The 23,458-nt window shown below is 41.5% G+C and overlaps 1 protein-coding gene across 2 annotated transcripts in view; it reads left to right on the forward strand.

Annotated features, from left to right (window-relative positions):
• The window catches only part of KIFAP3 (kinesin associated protein 3), a 75,256-nt gene that overhangs the window by 23,953 nt on the left and 27,845 nt on the right, over window positions 1-23,458 (forward strand). For both annotated transcript variants that reach the window (XM_083621688.1, XM_083621687.1), the window contains exons 11-17: window positions 5,784-5,884; window positions 13,131-13,239; window positions 14,186-14,298; window positions 15,032-15,197; window positions 17,638-17,763; window positions 20,332-20,430; window positions 23,158-23,243. In XM_083621688.1, the coding sequence (XP_083477814.1) occupies window positions 5,784-5,884; window positions 13,131-13,239; window positions 14,186-14,298; window positions 15,032-15,197; window positions 17,638-17,763; window positions 20,332-20,430; window positions 23,158-23,243 (800 nt within the window). The remainder of the gene's footprint in view (window positions 1-5,783; window positions 5,885-13,130; window positions 13,240-14,185; window positions 14,299-15,031; window positions 15,198-17,637; window positions 17,764-20,331; window positions 20,431-23,157; window positions 23,244-23,458) is intronic.

Here is a 23,458-nt window from a genome sequence, read left to right on the forward strand (position 1 = left end):
TTCTTGACAAATATAGTGTAATAAGGCCTGTCTCTGAAGTCACTCGAGCCATCTGCCTATAAAGTGAATTGTTCATCAAAATTGGGGCATTGTAAAACAACGTTAACCAAGATGATTTTTTAAGTTAGTAAATATTTTTTAACCTTCTTTTGACTGCAATACCTTGTTCTTTCTCCTGAGTCAGTTCTATGAGGGGTGCTGCTGTTGGTAAAAAAAAAAAATGAAGGCGAAAATGTTTGTACAATCCCACTTCAAAATGATTCTCCACCTCACCTTCTTAGTTTCACATTTGTGGCATAATTGAATGCCCTTAACTTTGACTGTCTTGTTTTTTCTAAACCCCCTTCCGAAAAAGGCCTGGTCTTCAAAATCTGTTTGCTACTTCTGATTTCTCCGAGGGAAGGTATTGCAATTTCTTTCCTTAATAAATGGTGATTTAGAACCTCGAAACAGCTGATCATATTGAAATCTGGAGATAAACAGGTCCATGGAGTGCTGAAGTGCTAAATATCAGGGCATATCAGGTTGTGTTTATAACTTGTAACTGCTGCCTCCTGTGCTTTTGCTGTATTTGCAACACTGAAGTGACCTCTTAGATCAGGGGTGTCAAACTCAAATTCATCGGGGGCCGCACCAGCAGTTTGGTCACCCTCAAAGGGCCGGTTGTATCTATAGGACTCAATATGCGCTCAATATAAAAACAAGTGGAGGTTTCCTGAATGCATGTAAAGTGGAGGTTTCCTGTGTAGAACGGCCGGCGCCGCTAGAGGGCAGACGTTCTCTGGCTTGTAGGCTGCCGCGTATGCGTTGAAGAGGCGGCTTTCTTGTGTAAAAAAAAAAAAAAGAAGCGAGAATAAAAGGTGAAGGCTGGCGGCCGGCGGCGGCTACACGGGCCACATGACGAGGTCTGGCGGGCCGGATTCGGCCCGTGGGCCTTGGGTTTGACACCCGTGTCTTAGGTGCAGACCTGTGTAGTGTGTATAGAGGTCCTGGGCTGCCCAAAACATGCCCCTGCCTTGCTGTTGTGGTCCAAAGAAAAGGAAAGCAATACATTTGACACCAGCTTGGCGGCAGGAGTTGCCTGAAGGAGGCATACAAGACACTATCCAACAGCCTTAGGGACTCCAGATTTGTGTAGGGTTTACTCCTGAACCTTTTGTTCTCCCAAAGATGTATTGCAAGGCATTTTTCCGTGGGGTTTACAACCGAAGCCTTTCTCATGTATGAGTGTAGCTGCAAGGCTGCGGTGGTTTAGGACCAGAGTTTTGCTTCTCCTAGCTGGGCTACTTTCCCAGCTTGCCCATCTGCCCTTCAAGCTTAACCTGTTCACAAAGTTTAATTGATAGTCAAAAACAACTGCAAATAAACTTTGTTTTTATGTCTTTACACATGTCTTGTGGTATTTTATGCTGCTATTGTGTTCAGTTTTATCTTCAGCTTTTAAAAAGTTGTATGCCTTCTTTGTCTACCAGAGCTATGGTCTTTTTTCTTTTCTTTTTTAATAAAGGTTCCATTATTTTTATGAACGTTTATTTCCAAGAAGTTTTAAACCAACTTTTCCTTTATGCCCTGGCTTGGCCTTTTCATAATGAATTTAATATGCAGTTTCACACATTTGTTTGAGAAAGGACCTTCTTATTGGCTACAGCAATGTTGTTCTAATTTTAATAAGCCTAATTTATCCCATAAAGAAACATACATTTTCCAACCCGATTAAGTGAGCAAACAATTGGGGTTAGATGTGGCAGATCGTAACAGAAAGCATATGTCCTGCCCTGAGAGCACAGCAAAGTCTCTTATCAGGATTGCTTGAAGTTATTCATGGTAGTAAAATGTTATGCTTCCTCCTGTTTTCCCAATGAAATGAGGAAACCTTTATTCCTATGGCAGTCCTGCCACAGCTGGTTTCAATATTTTGTGTGTGAACATTGCCTAAGGTGTCCTTTTCTTTCTAGCAGTAACTAGCTGAATCATATTAAGAATGAAAGGGATTGGTCTTGGGAAAACAGTAATTATTCAGAGATTTATTTAGAAGGTGGGTTTTGTGCTATTTGCAGCATGCATGTCTTGGAAAAACATGTTGCCTCCATAATCCATGTAGGTCTAGAGTTGTCTAGATAGAAGGCTCTATGGAAGAAGAGATCCTAGGGCCCTAGGCTATTCTTGCACTGAAGTCTCAACAGTCCTAGATTGCGTCATTCAAGGGTGGGTGGGATTACCAAGTGCAGATTTGCCTGTTTTTGAAGGGAAGCTCACCCATATTGCAGGATCCAAGTGCTACTTGGATGGTCATTTCCAGAGGGTGATGCTTGGGGCCCCATGGAGCTTTCAGTGTGGAGTTCCTCGGGGTTTAATTTTATTCCCTGTGCTGTTTAACATCTACATGAAACCACTGTGTGAGGTTATCTGGAGTGATGACACACAGCTCTACTTCTTTACAGCTGCAGGTGAGGCAGGGATGAACGGGACCATGGTCTTACCTCAGTAATGAGGACAAGAGCCAACAAACTGAAACTCATTCCAGGTAAGACCTAGGCCAGGCATAGGCGCACTCAGCTCCCCAGATGTTTGTGCGACTACAGCTCCCATAATCCCTGACCACTGGTCCTCCTAGCTAGAGATCATGGGAGTTGTAGTCCTAAAACATCTGGAGGGCTGAGTTTGCCTATGCCTGACCTAGGCACTGTTAGTGGGGTGATGGTTGAGAGGTTGCCTGCTCTTCATGGGTTACAATTGCTCCCGAAAGAGCAGGTATGCAGCTTGTGGGTACTCCTGGATCTCTTGGTGTCGCTTGAGGCTCAGGTAGCCTCAGTGTTGTGGAGTGCCTTCCATCAGCTTCTGCTGGTGGCCCAGCTGCGCCCTTTATTTGGACAGGGATAGCTTAACTTCTGTTTTCTTGGCTCTGGCAACCGCTAGGCTGGATTACTGCAACACATTATACGTAGGGCTATCTCTGAAGATGGTTCAGAAACTTCAGCTGGTGCAGAATTCTGCTGGTTAATTCCACCATATCTTATGCTTCGTCATGCAGTCAGTGAGAGGGAAGTTCCTTGTCTCAGTTCCAGGGCTGGTGTAAAGTTGCCCCATTGACAGGGAAGTGCTCATGGCCTGGAGGGGTATAGCATATGCGTGTACCTCCCTGTGTTGTCTCCCACCCTGTCCCACTTTTAGGTGTTGTCAATGGCATACATTTGCCAACAGAACTGCTACACTGATGAAGTTTTCCATTGGCCTATCTGCCATGGTGGCAGCATATTTCGTGTTCCATCGGCATAGTAGGACATCTGCCATGTTGCCTCTTGGCCAGTATGACTTTTTTGCGGAATTCCTCTGTTAATCTAAAAATTATTACATGTGGGAAACAAAACAAAAAGTGGAAAAATAAGCTCAATGGGGTACAGGCATTGTCTTGTTCTGTGCGGGAGCAGGCAAAGGTGATACGATGATATTGCAAAAGAAGGCATATATGTTGGGGTTTCATGTAGTGATGTGCACATATTCTTTAGCGCAGATGTGTCAGATTGGTTCTAATGAGTAGGGCGTACAAGTCACAAAATGTAGAGAGGATTAAACCTCAGTGTTGCATTTTAGCCCTAGCATGGTTAGGGATTGTGTACTAATGAGCAGAATAGAGTAGTTTTGGTCCATAATTGCTGCGACATGGCTTGCTTAATGTTCAAAAGCTTAAAATAATTTTGAACTTTGGATTCATCATATGTGTAGTTGGAGCTTTTAATTTGTTGAAAACTTGTTGTGAAAACAGCCCAAGGGACACAATATTTTTCCACCCCAGCTGTTCCAGATGAACTGCAGCTGCAAATTTAACGGTATTATTTCTATAAACCACTGAGTATATTTTATAATGGCAATAATTTCCACAGAAAAACCAGTTATTGCTGCTAATGACTGGGTTGTTGAGCATTAACAGCCTTCAGCTGGGAATGACCAAGTGTTCTGGAATGGTAGTATAAATGCAAAGGACAATTGAATAACACTTTGGAATAATGATTTGATTAATCAATGATAAATTCCTGTGGGAATAAATTCAAAGTATTTCCGACCACCCAGTTTATTAGCCAGTGAGCTCATCATTATTTAACCTTATTACCATAATACATAATGTCCAGGCTGTTAGTTGCTAGAGCTGTCCTTAAGTGTTTTGGCCAACCCACTATTAGTCATTAAATGCTGTTGTTTTTAAACAGCTTGTCTCTCTGCAAGGCATCATATGACTATTTTTATCCTTGTCTTTTAAAAACCTTGCATAGAATTGGCATTTGTGTTTATATCTGAATTGTTGCCTTGCTACTAATTTCCCTATGAAACATCATGTAAACTTGCGCTTAAATTGGGTCAATCTGGTGTGCTGTGCTTCTCCCTTCCCTTTGCCTATCTGCCTTCCAACTTTATCCACTCATAGCACAAATAATTGGCAGATGCACAATGACACCAAAACTCCTTGTGATAGAAATTGGTGTGACAGTTATTCGTACTCTCTGAACGTTGTTAGTACAAAATGAGTGCTGACCACCCATAATGTCTTGGTCTACTTGACCAACTGCATAACAAACTAGAGAGCTACCAGTCCCATAACCCTTTTCTTGCTCTTCCCATGCTAACATTGGACTGTTATATGAAACGTGCCCATGATTTATATTAGAGGACACAGACCTGCAACAGGAATGGCAGGGTGTGTGTATTCCTCAAGTTCTGGGACATGGTCTAGAGTGAGCAAAGATGTAGGCTGTACAACTGAAATAGCCTCCTTTTCACACTAGGTTTGCAGGAGGAATGTGTTGATGCTTATACTAAGCTATATTGCTATGTGCAATATCATCCCCCTGCTTTCTTTTTTATTTTTTTACTGGAGAAGGATTTGCCTCATGATTGGGTGGAAGGAGTGAGTGTACATTTCTAAGCACTTTGAACTTAGATTGGACTTGCAATAGGATCTTTACAGATTCTCTTGCCAGTTCCCTCTTTCTCTTCACCACGGAACCGTTACAGTACTAAGGAAATTTTCTTTAAATGGTATGCATAAAAGGGGTATGCATACTGGTAAAAGGGGTGTGCATATTGTTAATTGCCCCTGTAATAGAGCAATGCTCTCTTATCTTCAGAACACAGTGGGCATGATTAATCTAAAATTAAGTCCTTTTCAATTCCATTGATTTCCATAGGAAAAATCCAGAACATATTGCAGCTAGACTGTGCTAAATCTATTTTTGATTAGATCTTTGATATGGAGCGAGCTGCCTACCTCTACTCTAAAAGCCTTCATCCCCCAGTTCTTTGTTGAATCTTCAGAATCAACTGTTAGAATTCCCATGATAAATGGCAGCTCCGTAACACTAAGCTTATCCTTAGCTTACTGAGTTGAAAGGGTTGGGACGGGCAGGAAATGGCAAAGACAGCGGAACAGTGGGAGTGAAGAGACCTGGTTGCCTGACATCCTGAAGTATTAGAACCTAATACTAAGAGAGAAATACTTGGGGGGGATGAAGAATAAATCAGGAGACACAACAAGTGGCTCAGTGTCTATCAAGGTGTATCCAAAATGGTTCTTACTTTGATTCTGCCTGGTGTTGCATTTACTTCAAAATGTTTTCTTTGTTCCTTTTTTATTTTTTAAAGGGCAGTAACAGTAGAATAGTACAAATGTTTGTCTCTGAAATGGCAAACTTTGAAAAGTCTTTAAAAACCTGGTTAAATGTGCATTAATGCCAATTCAAGCATCATGAATTAATCTAGGTTATCCTTTTTGTCCATTTCTTTTTCCGTAGCCAATGAAAATTATAAGCAAGTGGCCATGTGTATTCTCTACCATATAAGCATGGATGATCGCTTTAAATCGATGTTTGCATACACAGACTGCATTCCTCAGGTAGGTGTGTCTTCTTTTCAAATGGCCATTTCACCCATGCTGGATTAATCCTCAGTTTCCTTGCAGCAGAATTCATAAGGACATTACAGTAAAAGTGACAATATTTTTCCCCTTGCTAATGCTCTTCAATGGCTTTGGGGGGGGGGTAACCACCCATTTTTCTTCTAGGTAATAGGATTTGCCCATTGTGTTGGCAGGCATATGCTTCACCTCTGTTTTGTTGCAGTGCTGCTCCTGATCATTTTTAGAAATTGTAACTCCAAAAAGCTGCTGCTGCTTCAGAAAAATCTCAGTGAGCAGGAAGGTTTTGAAATCTATCTTTCTTGCATGGTCTTGGGATTTTCTGTTGTTTTCAGGCAATTTATGTAGTTTTGGATCTCTATGCTTTTGAGCTTTCACTGATCAATGGTAACAGGTTACTCTCCTTGGTTCAGTCCATTCATTAGTAACTTTACTGAAAAAGGAATATTTATGGTATTTCAAACTGGACTTCTTTTATCTCCTTCATAAGTTTATTTTGATATGTTAACTCTCTCAAAGTCCGCATCCTTTCCCCTATAAATTGGACCTAATGGTTTGGGTCCTGCTTTCTGGAGTGCCTTTTGTCTATGTTGAAATTGATATTAAACACCCCATAGCCTACTTAGACTCCAGTTAAATCTAGGTCGGTTCTTGCTGCACTCGCCAGTGGTTTGACATGACAAATGATAAAGCTGGTAGCGAACAGCCTTGATGAGTTCCTGATGAGCCTTCAGTAGTCTGATTTTATACTGTTTGTCACTACAGAAATACTGCTTACCTTTAGTATTTATATTCCGAACTGGTTACGTTCAATTTTAAAAAATTAAGTCTGCATAATCAGCATTTTTCTAGGGCAATAAAGAGTTGTGATTACTGTTCTATTTGTTTGTAATCCTGCTAGTCTTTTGGCATCCAAATACATATGCAGCTGTGATAACTTAGGTCTTAAAAGAATAAATTTGAATTCTCAGGCTTGTAACTGGAGGTTATACAAAAGTGCTACATGGACTGCAAATCAACTCACTTTTGTGAGTTAGACGCTTCTGTGGGTTTTCGGTTTGCAACCTGTAGGTTCATTGGGTTGCTATCTTTTTAAAAACCATTTTTAGTGGCTGAAAGGAATGCAATATCACTGGAAGGCTCTCATGCCTTGCCCGAGTTAATGGGTGCTATTGTAGTAAGAGTTAAAAGTGAGCATTAACAGTCCATTCTTGTTTAGACCCCAGCAGCGCATGCTTTATTTAAATAGGTGCAAATGCCATCCAGATGTTTATGAAAGCATTTATAGGTAATAGCCTGGCCAATCAAAGGGCATGGTTGTACTGTGATGTCATCGTGATATTCAATATTCTTCCACAGAGCAGTATGCAAACTCCTCTGCAGCTTACTTATCCACATGTTTTTCCATCACAGTTGTCAGTTGGGCCTCTCTTTGATCTGCAAGCTTCTTTTTAGCTTAATGCTGGTAAACGTTCTCTCTTGACAGCCCCCTTTGCTTTTGTCCACCATTATCTGCTGAAGTTCAGAAACCAGAGCATTACTTCAAACATTAAGAGTGAGGGAGTAGCCAGTCAAGAGAGATTCTTGAGGCATGCAGTTCTGGCATAATCATTCAAAGATGTTTGAGCCGGGGAGAGGGAGAGGGCTGGACTGAGGTGTATGAACGGAAAGCTGTGGGGGTTGGCCTCTGGTCACTGGTAAATAAGTGAAGTCAGGTGCCAGAGAGTCTAGACACAGTGATTTTAGTCCTGGGCTGTGGTATCTGATACTCAATATGGGACTTGTCTGATTGAAAACTACTGCCTCTTCGTTGCACACGCTGCAGCCCTTTTACTGCTTTCCTGCTAAATGAAGAAAAGATGACAATGGACATAGTAAAAGCAGAACAAATTTAATTTTAATATTTCCTATTTGGCAGCAATTACACTCCCCTTTGAAGTGGCATGAGTAGCAATCAAATTAAATGAAGACATAATGGGAAACATGGAGCTCGTACCAAAGGATTATTCTAAAAACTTGAACTAGTTTAGATAAAATTACAGGACTTCCCTCCCTTTCTACAGGAATGCAGTTCAGCGCTGGCAGCACACTTTAACTTCAATTCATTTTTCATTTAATTAAGAAAGGACAATTTTATCTTCTAAATACAATAGATAATTTACAGACAAACTACAGGTGAAATCATTTAATTCAATGGGTCTGCACTGCATATGACTTAGTTGGAGGATTCCCTTTTGCATTTTTAGATTAAGTCCTTTGCAGATTCAAGTAGATCAAAATAAGTTAAAACAATTCTTTAAAAAGATAGTTAAAAAGACTTTTCTTAGAAACCTAAAACTTCCCTTAAAAGAATCAAGTCTTCAAAAAACTTATATGATCTAAGAAAGTCTTTAAAAGAATGCTTCCAGAAGAATTTAAAAATTATAAAGTAGTACCTTAGAGACCAACTGAGTAGTTTTAGGTATAAGCTTTTGTGTGCATGCACACTTCTTCAGATACATCCTTTGCAGATGTTTTGTTTAATTCCTGCTCTGTAGCATTCCCCATTCTTGATATGAAAACCAAGCGTCGGGACAGGTAAAAGGAAGTCCTCCTTCACACAGTACGTTGTTAAACTGTGAAATTTGCTGCTACAGAAAGGTTTTTCTGGCTTCTTAAACTCTCTTCTGTTGCAGTTCTTTATTACATTATCTTTCTCTTCATTGCTACAGTATGAGGTCACAATTATTCAACTGCTCTGGCAATTGTGTAGCTGAAAAGCAGTCTATAAATGCTTAAAATAAAATAAAATAAAAATCATAAGGTGTTGTACTCTAAGAGACTTCTAGGCATACTGAACATTAAAGGAGTATTCTGGGCATGTGGAATAGTAAGGAAGGAAAGACTTGAGGGCAGGTCTGCACCATACATTCAAAGCATGTGACACCCATCCCCAACCACATCTTGGGAACTGTAGTTTCCCCGCCCAGAGCTGCAATTCCCATCCTATAAAAACTACATTGTTGGGTGGGGGGAGCTATGTGTGCATTTCAGTGTGCATTGAATGTGCCTTAATATATGGATCTGTTCCCATGGGTGTTCCAAAGTCCTACCAGCAGCTGAGCATGGTAGACCTGCAGGGGCAAAAGGGGGGGGGGATAGGGCTACTGAAGATGCCAGAGGTAAAAACAAAATATATGTGTTGGATATGATATAAAAAAATGGGGGTGGTTGGTCTTTGCTGCCCAGCTGAGTCCCCTAAGTCCATGTTCCGTCAGAGATGGATGGATGGATGCAGGATGCAGTGAAAGCAAGGCTGATCTTTGCTTTTCTGTTGCAACAGAGTTCCCTCCCCTCCTTGCAAGGAGGCAAGAGAGACCCAGAACCAATAAGAGACATCTATTTTAAGGGTTTGCATCCCCTTTACGAACCGTCAGAAATTACATCACACATAAGGTGGGGTTACTATATCTCAGGCAGGCCAAGGTGTGATATTCCTGAGGATTTAGCAAGTTTTACAGAGTTCCAGACACAGTTTATACAAAACATTAGCGTTTGATAAGACAATTTGGATGCCCGTCAGACATCCCTCAGTGCAGAGCATCTGGGCAAACATTGACAATTAATACAAAGGAGGTTCATAGATATATAGGAGAAGAATCCCTTCAGGAACTTCCCCTGACTGCTATCTGCCTGCGTTTTCTCAGGCAAGGGGGATTAAGAGGCAGAGGAAATATAGAGAGTCTTTAGAAGAACCAAGATGACTTTTGGGTTGCTCTCCTGTACTATTTTAGACATGTGGGTTATATACTTATGTATGCGTGTTTACCTTGTGCAGTTATCAACATTTATTCTATATTTGATTATTCTATATTTGAGACCTTAGAATTCCTATAACAGATAGGAGACTGGGTTGAAGCTAGCGTAGAAATCTTAAGGAGTGTCACACAATGTGAACTCTTGAGAGGTGCAGATGTTTCTGGTGGTAAAATTCTGGATCTGGGTAAGAGAGCCGAGATAGGACAATGAAAGGCCAGGGTGGAGAAAGTTGCAGTAGAATGAGAACATGAACCGAAAACCTTTGGTTTTGGCACCAAGGAGATGGAGAGGTAGGGTGGTATAGTGTTGGACTAGGACCTGGAAGATCAGGGTTCAACTCCCTGCTCAGCCATGAAGCTCATTGGTTGACCTTGGGCCAGTCAGCTTAACTATCTCACAGAGCTGTTATATGCATACAATGGAGTAATGTACAAGTTTGTACATTGCCTGAGCTCCTTGGAGGGCAGGTGGGAGGTAAATGTAGGAATAAATAAATAATTTTTGTCACTTTGTACAGAAAGAAACAACAGTATTTGGCAGCAGACGGAAGGTCAGTTAAATTTTAGAGAGTGGGTTGTCTTTAAAGCATTTTGATAAAGATAAAATCAGTCCTTTGGCTGGGAAGATTAAAAACCCTCCTTTTGTGTATCTTTGCAAAAGCCCTTAATTATCCATATTAATCAATGAGTCGCAGCCTCAATGATCTCATTAGGAGCGTATTATGGATGACAATTTATCTTGTAAAATATATGTGTTAGTTAAACCAGGTTTAACCTCATCACCGGGAGGCCATAATGTAATTACAGAGCCAGAATCCACTTTAGCAATCTAACTGATGACATTTTACAGAACTGTGCCATTTCCATTTCTTCCTGGAGGGAAAAATACTTTAGCCCTCATACTGGAAGACGAAAGGGCAAATACATTTTTGATCCCTTAGGATTGGGAAGCAGAAGGGATCTGAGCACTGGAACTCCTAAAGGAAATATTTACATTAACTGGAATTGTAACGCTGCTGAAATGCCGCTTGTGCTGATTGGGCACAGAGTGTGTCCATGTTACAAAGGTCTGATAGCAGCATGGGGCAGGGGGGAAATAGGTTGGGAATTATTTCACTGCATTCTAGTGCAGTGCTGTATTGTTGGAGGAGGAGAAGGTGGAGAAATGGAGGGCCCAGATAGGGGTTGTGGAGATGGGTACCCTTTTAACAGTGTGTAACCGCCACTGTACACCTAAGTCCTAAGAGATGAGGAATGAGGCCAAATTGTATGTGTTAGTTGAGGATGTTTATGTGAAGCTACTTCCCTGTATTTATATGGGGTGTCCAAATCTTGCGAGATTTCCTGGGTCAAATCAGAAGCAGATAAAAAGTCTTAAAATCACATATTCATTGTCTAGAAACAATAATTCATGGTTCTGTTTGAGACCATTTCTCTCTTGCAAGTGACAGCTGCCTCAAATAGAGAAATGCAACATTTGAGCATAACTGTGATTGGGCAGCGGTTTTTCTTCTTGCAAACCAAGTATGGCAACGAACAGATACTCATCATGTTCTTACTGACCCCAGCCTTTTTGCAAATGAAACATGTGGTGTTAATTTTGTTAAGGGTGAAATGCTTTAAAAACTGCCTTGCAAAGAAGGTCTATCATTGTGATTCCCAGATCTCAGGTCGAGGGAACTGTGGCTGGGAGACCATGGCTTGTTCCTCTGTAGTCAATTTACAAAAGCTAAATGCAAACATAAAATTCTGCATATTGAAACACATATTGAAACACAATAAAACAATTCCATTCTGATTAACATATCCGTAAAATATCTTTCCAATGATGAAATACTACACATTTATTAGGGAGTAAGCCTCATCGAATATAGTGGGACTTCTGAGTAAACATGCATAGGTTTATGCTGTATAAGGCATTTATGAGTAATTCACACATATATAAGTTCACACGACCATGTCTCGCAATGAATACATAAGGAGCCTGTTATAGAAAAATAGCAGGGCTGGCTTTTGCTGCCCAACCCTCCATGGAAGTAAGTCCCCTAAGTCCATGATTGGTCAGAGAAGAATGGATAGAGGCAGGATCCAGTGAAAGCAAGGCAGATCTTTTGTTTTTTTGTTGCAACAGAGTCTCCCCACTGTTGGACTTTCTTCGCCAACCAAGTTTACGCAGCGACTGGGGTGATGGAATAAAAACTTGCCTGTAATATCTTTGCTTACTTTATTTTTAAATAATATTCAAACAGCTGCAACTCTCTACACCAGCCAGTACCATACAAAGCGTTTGGTCAACTTAAATACAGTTTTCAAAATAATCAATTATCCTATCACATCGCTGCATCACATAACTCCACCTCTAATTAGTTACATTGTTAAGATACAGGTGTGCTGAAACATTGATTGTTCACAGGTGTGCTGCCATGCAAATCATTATTATAAACAAACACATACTACTGAGTAGCACCGTTGACCACATCAATATTAAGAAAACCCCAAACCCACCCCCATCTCAAGGAGGTAAGAGAAACCAAGAATGAAGTGTGCAGGAACCTTTAAGGACTTTTGTCATTCCCCAACCCCATAGCCAAAGACCACCCTAAAAACATCATACATACATCACACATTTCTGCATTCTGTACTGGTTGTGTTTGATCATTTATATTGGCCCGTTACACTGTCTATCTTCCATATACTTTTTTGCTCTAGGACTAGCTTACTGCCTTTCTTTCCCTGCCTAAAAGTTATCCAAGAACATCAACAAAGAGCTGCTGCACAACTTCCACTCACATTTTCATTGGTGACCTAAGTTGTTTCACCAAGGTCTGCCACCATATTTGAGCAATGCATGGGGCAGATAAGTTGAGATGATGTGGCTGTCTTCTTCTTTGGCGATCACTCGTAGCCGAGTAAGATTGTCTTCCATGAACATGGTCTTAACAGTGACTGTGGAGGCCAATTCCTGATCAACATGTCCTTCCACAGTGGGGACATAGGTTTCTGGGCGGGAGTTGATCACGGTGAGAGTTTGCCAAGCGTGCTTTCCACTTAGCACATTTCTCCCTTTCGTCCTGAGTTCGAGCATCTTCCAAGTCCATGGCACCTTTGGTAAAGGCTGTTCTCCAGTTGGAGCCCTCACAGGCCAGTGTTTCCCAGTTGTCAGTGTTTATACTACTTTTTTTTTTAGATTTGCCTTGAGAGTCTTTAAACTGTTTTTGTTGACCACCAACATTACGCTTTCCATTTTTAAGTCCGAACAACATGACCATCTAACAAAGTTGATGTTGAAGAATCATTGCTTTGACACTGGTGATCTTTGCTTCTTCCAGTACACTGGCATTAGTTCGCCTGTCATGTGGGTTTCATGTAAGAGATGGGTTCATTTTTATTGCTACTAATGCAGTTGCTTGGCATTTATGTGTTGATAGTTAATGAAGATGTTGTTTGAGTGCCCTGATGAACGTGTCGACCTCGAGCTCATTTCCTTTTGCATTAACCTGGCAGCTAACAAGAGAAATGTACAACTCATTTGTGAAGGTGAGTATTCCACTATGGCTGAGGAACTGCTTAACTATGAATAATGTCATGAATTAGGATTGGCTCAACCCTGACTTGATTTAGAAACTAAACCAGTTCCAATACAGATCTTTAAAGGACCTTACTTCCCTTAGTTGAAGGAGCAGCCAGCTTATGTCTACCTTCTTGTTCCATGTTTCAGATATGCAACAGAACCTGCTCTCATATCCCATGACTCCTAAGTTTATTCAACAGCTTTAGTTAGTAGATTCTGTCAAAAGCATTTTAGAAGTCCGGGTATACAATGTCTACCAGATTAGCCCTGTCTGCATACTTTTTGACACTTGAAAATCTCAAAAGACTGGCCAAATAAGACTTTGCTATGCAAAATCCATGATAAGTCTTCCTTAGAAAGATGTAGTATTCTGTATATATAAATATGTAGTTTATAAGATTATAAAAAATGTATATTTTGTGTATAAGATGATTGTTGTTGTCATCTGCCCTGCAACCCTAGGAAGAAGGATGAGATATAAATCTCAATAATGAATGAATGAAGGGAAGTTTTCTACCAAATTACTAAGCCAGTCTTTTTTCGTTCTTTTTTAAAAGAGTATCCCACCCCACCCCACCCCAATTAAGAAAATAAACAACAAAACATGCTATCACTTATAGCAGCTTACAGGAGAGCAATCTAATCAAGACCACTACCTTTGACATAAATAGACAGCTCAGTAGGTCTACTCTGTGTAGGACTAGCATTGCATACCACCCTTTGTTGACTACTTATAGCAAGCCCCTCCCAGGATGTGATGTTGTTTGTTGTTTGTCCTACATAACCAGAGTAGGCATCATGTACAATGTAAATAGATTGGATGGTCTCTTTGTTAATGTTGTATACAAAATGTTATAATCAATTGGTTCATACATTTCTCCCTCCCCTTTCATTTGGGTTGTGTCTTTTCAGGAAATGGACTGAAAATGCTGATGAAGAGAGCACTGAAATTCAAGGACCCATTATTGATGAAGATGATTAGGAACATCTCTCAGCATGATGGGCCAACCAAAACTTTGTTTATTGTAAGCATGCCTTATAAGTAATTTCTACCCTTCATAAGGTGGGGGACTTGTTTTATTTTAATGAAATTGAATAATGGATAAAATAATTGAACACTGCACTTGATCGTTTGCAGCTTTGCAAATGCCTTCACTTCACATGACTTAATTATGTTGGAATACTATAATAAACAGTGTAAACTCTGACTTCTCTAGTTCATATTACTGCATGCCAGTATTTTTTTTAAAAAAAGATAATTTCTTCTGTCCTTCCTGTTGCTGTGCAGTAGCTGATTACTGAGCATTCAGACCTTAGCATCCCTGCCATCATCTGTCTTATAAGAATATCCGACTTGCCTTTATAAAGCTGTTACCATGTGTATGGAGTGCTTTGAATACTGAGAATGTATTTGAAAGTATTTTTGAAAGTGTAGTTGGCATTCATATAGCACTTCTTTCTAAATGTAGATTTTAATATGTAAAAAAGTGTTTGTTGGACTGGATAATGAGTCTGGAACTGAAAAAGTATTCATTAGCTTGACATAGGAAGAGCAGTTAAGGGTTTCTGTTGCCAAAGTACACTCTTGATGTTGGATCCTCAATATTGCGTGTGTGTTGTCTTTCTAATATAATCAGCAGTTTAGTAACCACCTAGGCACACCTGCTCATTCCAGTTCACCAGCATTATAACAGCCAGTGCCTTTTCCTTTATGCATGCAGTCTATTTGTTAAATGCTTGCTTTATTTGTTTGTTTAGGATTATGTTGGTGACCTAGCTGCCCAGGTATCAAATGATGAAGATGAGGAATTTGTGATCGAATGCTTGGGAACACTGGCCAATTTGACATTGCCTGATTTGGATTGGGAACTTGTCTTGAAAGAATACAAAATGGTGCCATACCTCAAAGATAAACTAAAGCCAGGTATGTATTATGAATGCCCAGTAACTCAAGATACTTTCTTTTGCTGTGCGGCATGGTTGTAGGTTCATTAATTTGCATGGGTTTTACTTTGAATTTTGGGAAGTTGAAGAACATAAAGTAACACTTCAGCAAACTTTCATAGCTCTCCTGGCCCCAAGCTGTCACTTGGCTCTGCTCAATGACCCACCCTTGCATCGTGGTGTTCACCTTCTGTTGTTGGATATATCTGTTTTTATGTCTCTGTGTTTTTATGTTTGTACATATTTTATGGGCTAATAGCCGTAAACAAACAAACAAACAAACAAACAAACAAACTTTCATAGTTGGGCTAAAATCCCAAATGACAATCCAGGCACGGTCTATTTCTCAGTCAGATGAAAACATCAGATATCCTAGTCAGGTTTTTGAAACGATATAGGGGGCTTTTCCCCATATCCAGAAAGCAAGTTTTCTAGAGGTATAAACCAATAATCATATGTTTTCATTTACTACCCAGATATGCTTTCACATCTGTACAAGCATTGAAATATAGTTTTCCTATAAATAGCCAGCGGCTTCCATGCTCAAACTCTTTCTGACCAGAAATCCAAAGAAAAGTCTGATGGTGTGTGTTTTATGACACGTGTGTGCTGATTTTCTTTGCTGGTGGCAGCTGTTTGCACATTATGGACCGCCATTCCAGACGGTCTCCTGACATTTAGGGGCAGCCTTTTAGAGGTTACAGGGGCTGAAATAGAAAGGGTACAGCTCTTTAAATCCTGATTTCTCTGTTTGGCTAAATAAACCAAGAAAGCTGACTTTACTTTGCCAAATGATTAACAAATACAGGAACAGACAGTGTAATAACACCTGTGGGTTATCTAGGCTTCCTTCCCTTTCTCCAGTAATAATGATTGTGACACATTACAGTAATGCACTTGACCATGCATGTGCCCTCTTGAGCTCTGTCCCTCTTGGCTAATCAAATCTAGCTGGCAAGGTTTAACCAGCTGGGTCCAGGAGGTGGTAATTGTGTCTTTACCTAAGGCAGTGATGGCCAAACTTGGCCCTCCAGCTGTTTTGGGACTACAATTCCCATCATCCCTGATCACTGGTCCTGCTAGCTAGGGATGATGGGAGTTGTAGTCCCAAAACAGCTGGAGGGCCAAGTTTGATTATCACTGGCCTAAGGACATCGTCCCCACTGCCCTTAAAGAGGAAGTAGTAAAGACACTCCTAAAGAAGCCCACCCTGAACACAATGTTTTGTGACAGCTTTCGACCAACCACAAATACCCTGTTTGGGGGGAAGGTGATCAAGGCAGGGTTGGTGGTGCAACTGCAGACATTCTTGAAATATATCAGTTATCTAGACCTATTCCAGTCTGGTTCAGCGCTGACTTTGGGATGGAATCGGTCAACGTCGCCCTGATTAATGACCTTTATAGAGAGAACAAGACAAGTAAAGCATGACCTTCTCCTCAGTCTCTCTGCAGCTTTTGATATCTTTGATGATGGCATTCTCCTGGACCCAACTGGGTACTGGGGGCATGTTTTACAGAGGTTCCACTCCTACTTCCAGGGTCAGCATAGTATTGAGGAAGTGCTCTTCTGTTCTGTGGCAGTTAGGCTATGGCATTCCTCAGAGCACAATTTTGTCCCCAATGCTATTTAACATATATGTGAGGTCATTGAGAGAGGTCATTGGGAGATTTGGAACATACTGTCGTCAGTACACCGATGGCGCTCAGCTCTATTTCTCCATAATATCTGGATCATGTGTAGTGGTGCAGGAACTGGACTGGAGCCTGGATGCAGTGCTGGGCTGAATGAGGACCAATAAACTGAGCTTGACTTCTGGTAAGATGAGTGCAGGGCTGGTGAAAATGCTCTGAAGGACCCATGAATCTAACCAGTGCTTTTTTCGGGGGGGGGCACAGGGGTACACATACCCCTAAACATTTTGTGAATCTTTGTACTTTTGTTGTCCATTTACTGTATTTATTTTCCCTGATTTGAACTATAAAATGGTGATTTTCTTGAGTCAAAATGAGAGTACCCCATAACATTTGTTTAGGGGGAAAAAGCACTGGGTCTAACAATCCCATACCAGATATTGTAACTCCCAAAGCAATGGCTGTCTCAAAGAACCTGTGACATAGGGCTGTCCTAAAGTCTTCCTGGCCAGTAGCCCACTGCATCAGGTGTTTTTTTTTAAAAAGAGAGTTTAGAATGGGGCAGAGGAGTAATGATCAGCAACCCTGTGGTACTTTGTTGGGGCTGAAGGCTAAACAAGGATGTTGCATCAGTATAGCAGACACCTCAAATTCTTGCTTGCTGCTAAAAAAGTAGTTTTGCTGGGCATATTGAAAGATTCTCTCTGAGTGTAGCTTTCTTCCAGCATAAAGCTTGGTGTGTGTCTCTGGGATTCAGCAATACCCTCTCTCTGTTAAATTTATCAGGTTCTGCAGAAGATGACCTTGTTTTGGAAGTGGTGATAATGATTGGTACAGTGTCCATGGATGATTCTTGCGCAGCGCTGCTAGCTAAATCTGGGATTATTCCAGCACTCATTGAACTACTAAATGGTATGTTATTAAGAATCTCCTATGGATTTGGGGGAGGGGGTATGCGCACAGTTCCCAGTTCCACAAGTCTGTAAGCACCTGAGTATTAAACCTATGTTGTGAAACCTTATTTAATGTTAGATTGTTTATTGCCCTCTGATGCTCATCCAAGACAAATACTTTCAGTAGATATACCACTTAAATAAACAGACAAACATTGTACAAAAATTACTGTAGAATTTTTTTCGACGAGAGCAATTTACTTCAGCTTAGCAACTCCTCTGATTAGACCTTTCATTAAAAACAATAATATTCAAGAGGTTGGGACTTGAAATGCTAACTCTTCTCTGCCCCTTCTTCAAGAAGGCTGGCTATTATTCATGTTTGGATCCATCTTCTTTTGACATTGGACGAGCTAGAAATTAGGCTTGTACCTTCCCTCTACTATGCCCCATCTCTTTATTCTTCCCAACCCTTGCCTTTCCCCAAGCTAAAGAAGTTTTCCGTTGGCAAAGGAGAAGGGGTAATGATCTACAGAAGACTCCTTTCAGCTGTAACGAAAGGATGCATTGGTGAAAAGCAGCAGCTCACATGCGGGGCATGGCTTAGAGCTGAGAAAAGGGACACAGGCTCTCTGGAGAGCTGTTCTCAGTTCAGCTCAAAGGAAAGTGGAAACACATCACTAACCCAGAATTGAGCTTCAGATGGTTTCGACTTGGGAATTCAGTGTGACTTTCGACAAAGGACCAGCCCCTCTGAGTCAGCAGGGTCCTGGGAACCACATATTTCAGGGGAGTGGCTACTACCAAAGCTGACCAGAATTTGAGGACCCCACCCTTCCACAAGTTAAGGATTATTATTATTTTTTTACTTGAGGAAGGGGGGTGTCTAATAGTGAAGAGGGTGTGGTGAATAAATTGGGCTTTTCAAGTCTTCCAGATGAACACTCAAAAATCCCTTGAGATTTTTTGAGTTTTGAATTGGAACACTTTAAAAGCCCAATTTCTCTTCAGGCCAATCTGGCACCGGTTCACACATTCCTGACTTTCCAGATGTGAGATGGACATGTAGATTAAGCCTGAAAACTGCACATTCTGTCTACTTCACGTCTTGAAACTTGCGACTGCTACTTTCCCTGGTATCAGGGCATGAGTGATTAACAGGAGAGGAGAAATTTACGCGGTGGGGGGGGGTGTCTAACCTTTCCGTTGCCTGCCATTTTCCATAATTCTCTTCCTAGTGGTTTTTATTCAACCTGTGCCTCCGTCACAAACACAGATCTGGGATGCCAGCTGGAAAATAAGTGGCAGGGGTGTGGAAAGTGGGCAGGAGCATGATTAAATTCCTTTCTCCAAACTGCCACTTCTGCCTACGCATTGCTTCTTCTTGGGGCTGCTTTGCTCAGGAAAAGTGGTGCCCAGATTTCCTGGATGTGGAGTCGGAGTGCACTGGGTAAAGGCAAGGAGAGCTGTTCTCCAAAGCCCTGCCTTCTGTCCTTAATGCGGGCAACCACCTCCATTGTCCACCTCTTCCTCCTTCAGAACTAGTTTAAAAAACAAACAAGGAGTCACTTTTTACTTGAAGCAGACCAGGGACTCCTAGTTTACAGTGAAACCTCAGTTCTCGAACATCTCTGTTGATGAGCAATTTGGAACCCGAACTCCGACAACCCAGAAGTAATTGCTTCCATTTCTGAACGCGCTTCGGAATTCAAACAGCTTTCTCCATTTTTTCAATGGATTTTGCTGGCCACCCTTTGATCTTCGGTTTTCAGACTTTTCGGAAGCCGAATGGTCTTTCAGAATGGATTATGTTCAAAAACTGAGGTTCCACTGTACAGTGGTATCTCGGGTTACATACGCTTCAGGTTACATACGCTTCAAGTTACAGACTCTACTAACCCAGAAATATTACCTCGGGTTAAGAGCTTTGCTTCAGGATGAGAACAGAAATCGTGCTCCTGCGGCACAGCGGCAGCAGGAGGCCCCATTAGCTAAAGTGGTGCTTCAGGTTAAGAACAGTTTCAGGTTAAGAATGGACCTCCGGAATGAATTAAGTACTTAACCCGAGGTACCACTATATTTGCTTTGAGCTAGACCAGGTAGCAGAGCTATTTGGATTTAAAGGGTGGGGTTTTCACTTTTGTTTTTTTATGGAAGTGGCCTGAGCAAAGGCAATTCTTGGGGTTAAGTGGGTGGAGCAAAGCAGTGTGCTAACTTAGAGGGCGTATCATCCAAATTTCCAAAAGTAAAATAGGGTGGGAAGATTGGTAGCATATTCTGCCCTCCCCCCACCCTCCAAAGCGAGAAGAGTATGTAGAAAGCTGTAGAAAGTAGCAGCATTGAGTTCCTTCCAATGCAGGATGTCCCTTGGAATTATAAGCACACGCTTTTTCCCTTCTGTAAGTAACTCTGGAGGACCGTCAGACAAATGCCACTCCTGAACTTTGGTTAAAACTGGTATGTTTTTAGTGTATATGTTCGTGTGGATTATGATAATCTAGAAAATTTAATGCATCGTCTTCATGATTAAATGCTAGTAATTGGGGATTTAAAGTTTGACGGGGCGATTCTTTTTCCTTTTGTATAGCTCAGCAAGAAGATGACGAGTTTGTGTGCCAAATCATTTATGTGTTTTACCAGATGGTCTTCCATCAAGCCACTAGAGATGTCATAATCAAGGAGACTCGTATCCTTCTTCTATAGATCAAATAGTCCTGCTGCAGTGCTTTTATTGGTTCTACAGAAAATGCAGAAGCTCTTAGTTCAAGGTAGCATCACTATAGGTTCACCACAGACCATGCATTTCTATTTGAAATTGAATTGCTTTGTATTTTAAAGGTAAAGGTGCCCCTGACCGTTAGGTCCCGTTGCGGATGACTCTGGGGTTGCACGCTCATCTTGCTCTCTAGGCTGAGGGAGCCGGCGTTTGTCCTCAGACAGCTTCCGGGTCATGTGGCGAGCATGACTAAGCTACTTCTGGCGAACCAGAGCAGCGCACAGAAACGCCGTTTGCCTTCCCGCCGGAGCGGTACCTATTTATCTACTTGCACTTTGACGTGCTTTCGAACTGCTAGGTGGGCAGGAGCTGGGACCGAACAACGGGAGTTCACCCCGTCGCGGGGATTCGAGCCGCTGACCTTCTGACCGGCAAGCCCAAGAGACTCAGTGGTTTAGACCACAGCACCACCCGCATCCGCTTTGTATTTTAGGATCATTTTAAAAATATATATAACCAACTATTTTCTAGAGATGCAGTGAAGCAATTGAAGCTAATATTGGTGTAGTATCTTAAGCTGCTATTTATTGAGGAGGAGTAACTCCTTTGTGGGATGCGGGTGGCACTGTGGGTTAAACCACAGAGCCTAGGACTTGCCGATTAGGAGGTCGGCGGTTCGAATCCCCGCGACGGGGATCCCTTTACCTTTTAACTCCTTTGTGGGGTTACTAGTTTGGTCCTCACAGGATTCCTGTGCCTTCCGAGGGGCAACATAATGACTGCAGCCATGCCTACCATGGAGATGCAGTGACGGTGAAAGTGTATTTGTTACTCTTCTGCGTGTCATGCAGCTTTCTTAACAACGGGAGCTCTGCAAAAGCAAAAGGACTGGCAATCCAATTATTCTGTGTTGCCTTCAGAAATGGCCCCACTTCACAGCTGTGTTTCTGTTCTTATAAGGGATAGCAAACGAAAGAACATGCCTTCTCCTCTTCTGTCCACCCCCATCCCTGTCACTAATCTTGGATATCTTCATTCACAACAGGAGGAGAGGCAGTAGGTGGTCAGTTTCAAAGGATGGTGGCAGGAATAGCTGTGGTTTTTGATCTGTGGTTTTTGTTTCCAAAGCTGCTGCTGCTGCTCTTCTGTGAACTCTGCTGCTGACACTGCATGGGACCATAGCTATGGGTGGTATTCCGTTCAGTTTTACTCAGAGTAGACCAATTGAAATTACTGGACCTTAGTAATGTACATTTCATTGAGTCTGTTCTGAGTAAATCTTAGTTGAATGTCACAATATGTTATAACACTCATTTTTGCTCTGCAATAGAAGTTGTTTAGTGTAGTCAGGTCATAGAATGAGCTTATTAGCATATGTGCTAAACCATCTCCATAACAACTGTATTTTTTTTGTATCCATAAACATTTACATGACTTTTTAGTAAGGCTGCAAGCTTTAATAAAATGTTCATATGATCTTAGCTTAATGGGTGGCGCTGGGAACATGTACATATGCAAAACAAATGGCTGTTCTTTCCGTTTTGCATGTGATTGTAGCATATCTTTATGCTTTCAAAATCAGTTACTGTGGGCGGTGATGTAATAGGGGATTAGGGAATGATTTGTATTCCTGCTTTCCAAATGTAATGAAAAGAAACACCTGATGGTTGTTTTCCCTTCTAGCATTGTTAATAGCAAGTCTATCTCCCACTTAAAAAGCACACTCCCTTTTCTTTAGAGTTCTCAGTAAAGGTAAAGGTAAAGGGACCCCTGACCATTAGGTCCAGTTGTGACCAACTCTGGGGTTGCAGCGCTCATCTCGCTTTATTGGCTGAGGGAGCTGGCATACAGCTTCCGGGTCATGTGGCCAGCATGATTCTGGCGAACCACAGCAGCGCACGGAAACACCGTTTACCTTCCCGCTGGAGTGGTACCTATTTATCTACTTGCACTTTGACATGCTTTCGAAGCAGGAGCAGGGACCGAGCAATGGGAGCTCACCCCGTCGCAGGGATTTGAACCGCCAACCTTCTGATCGGCAAGTCCTAGGCTCTGTGGTTTAACCCACAGCGCCACCTGCGTCTCAGTAATTTAATGTTAACAGATGTGTGTTTCTTCCATGCCTTATGAAGATGGTTGAAGGAGCTGGGGGTGTTTAGCCTGGAAAAGAGGAGACTAGGGGGAGATAGCTTAGTCATCTTCAAATACCTTAAGGGCTGTCACATGGAGGATGGAGCAAGCTTGTTTACTTCTACTCTGACCGGTAGGACTTGAACCAATTGCTCCAAGTTACAAGAAGGGAGATTCTGACTCAACATTAGGAAGAACTTTCTAACAGTGAGAGCTGTTAGACAGTGGAACAGTCTCCCTCAGGAGGTGATGGACCTCCTTCCTTGGAGATTTTAAGCAGATGTTTGATGGCCATCTGTCATGGATGCTTTAGCTGAGATTCCTGCATTGCAGGCGGTTGGAATAGATGATGCTTGTGGTCCCTTCCAACTCTGCAATTCTGTGATTTATTTAAATTATTTCTTACCTACCCTTCACCACAAGGGTCCAGGATGAATTTAAAATGCTATGTTAAAATAAGTTTGAAACAGTTTTTTCACCCCTGGCATACACTGTTAACACCAATATTGTATAGAATTGTTTGGAGGTGTCCATAATTGCTTTACGTCCTTAACTATGTCTTTGTAGAGGCTCCAGCATATCTTATAGACCTGATGCATGATAAAAATGCTGAGATCCGTAAAGTCTGTGACAATACACTGGATATAATAGCAGTAAGTGACTTTTCACTTTCTTCCGTCTGAGTATTAATGAAAATGACTAGCACCTTTTTTTTCTGAAAAGCAGTGGTATTTTCTGACGTGTGACTGAAAATTATGTCAATTGTGTTGGAAATACGTTTCAGTAAAATTTGTTCCTCATATTTTACTCAGTTATTTTTGCTTCCGAAATTGTAAGTGCATTCAGAAAACACAGGATTGGTGGGGTC

The sequence above is a fragment of the Podarcis filfolensis genome (assembly GCF_964270895.1).
Source record: "Podarcis filfolensis genome assembly, chromosome: 6".
Classification (NCBI taxonomy): Eukaryota; Metazoa; Chordata; class Lepidosauria; order Squamata; family Lacertidae; genus Podarcis; species Podarcis filfolensis.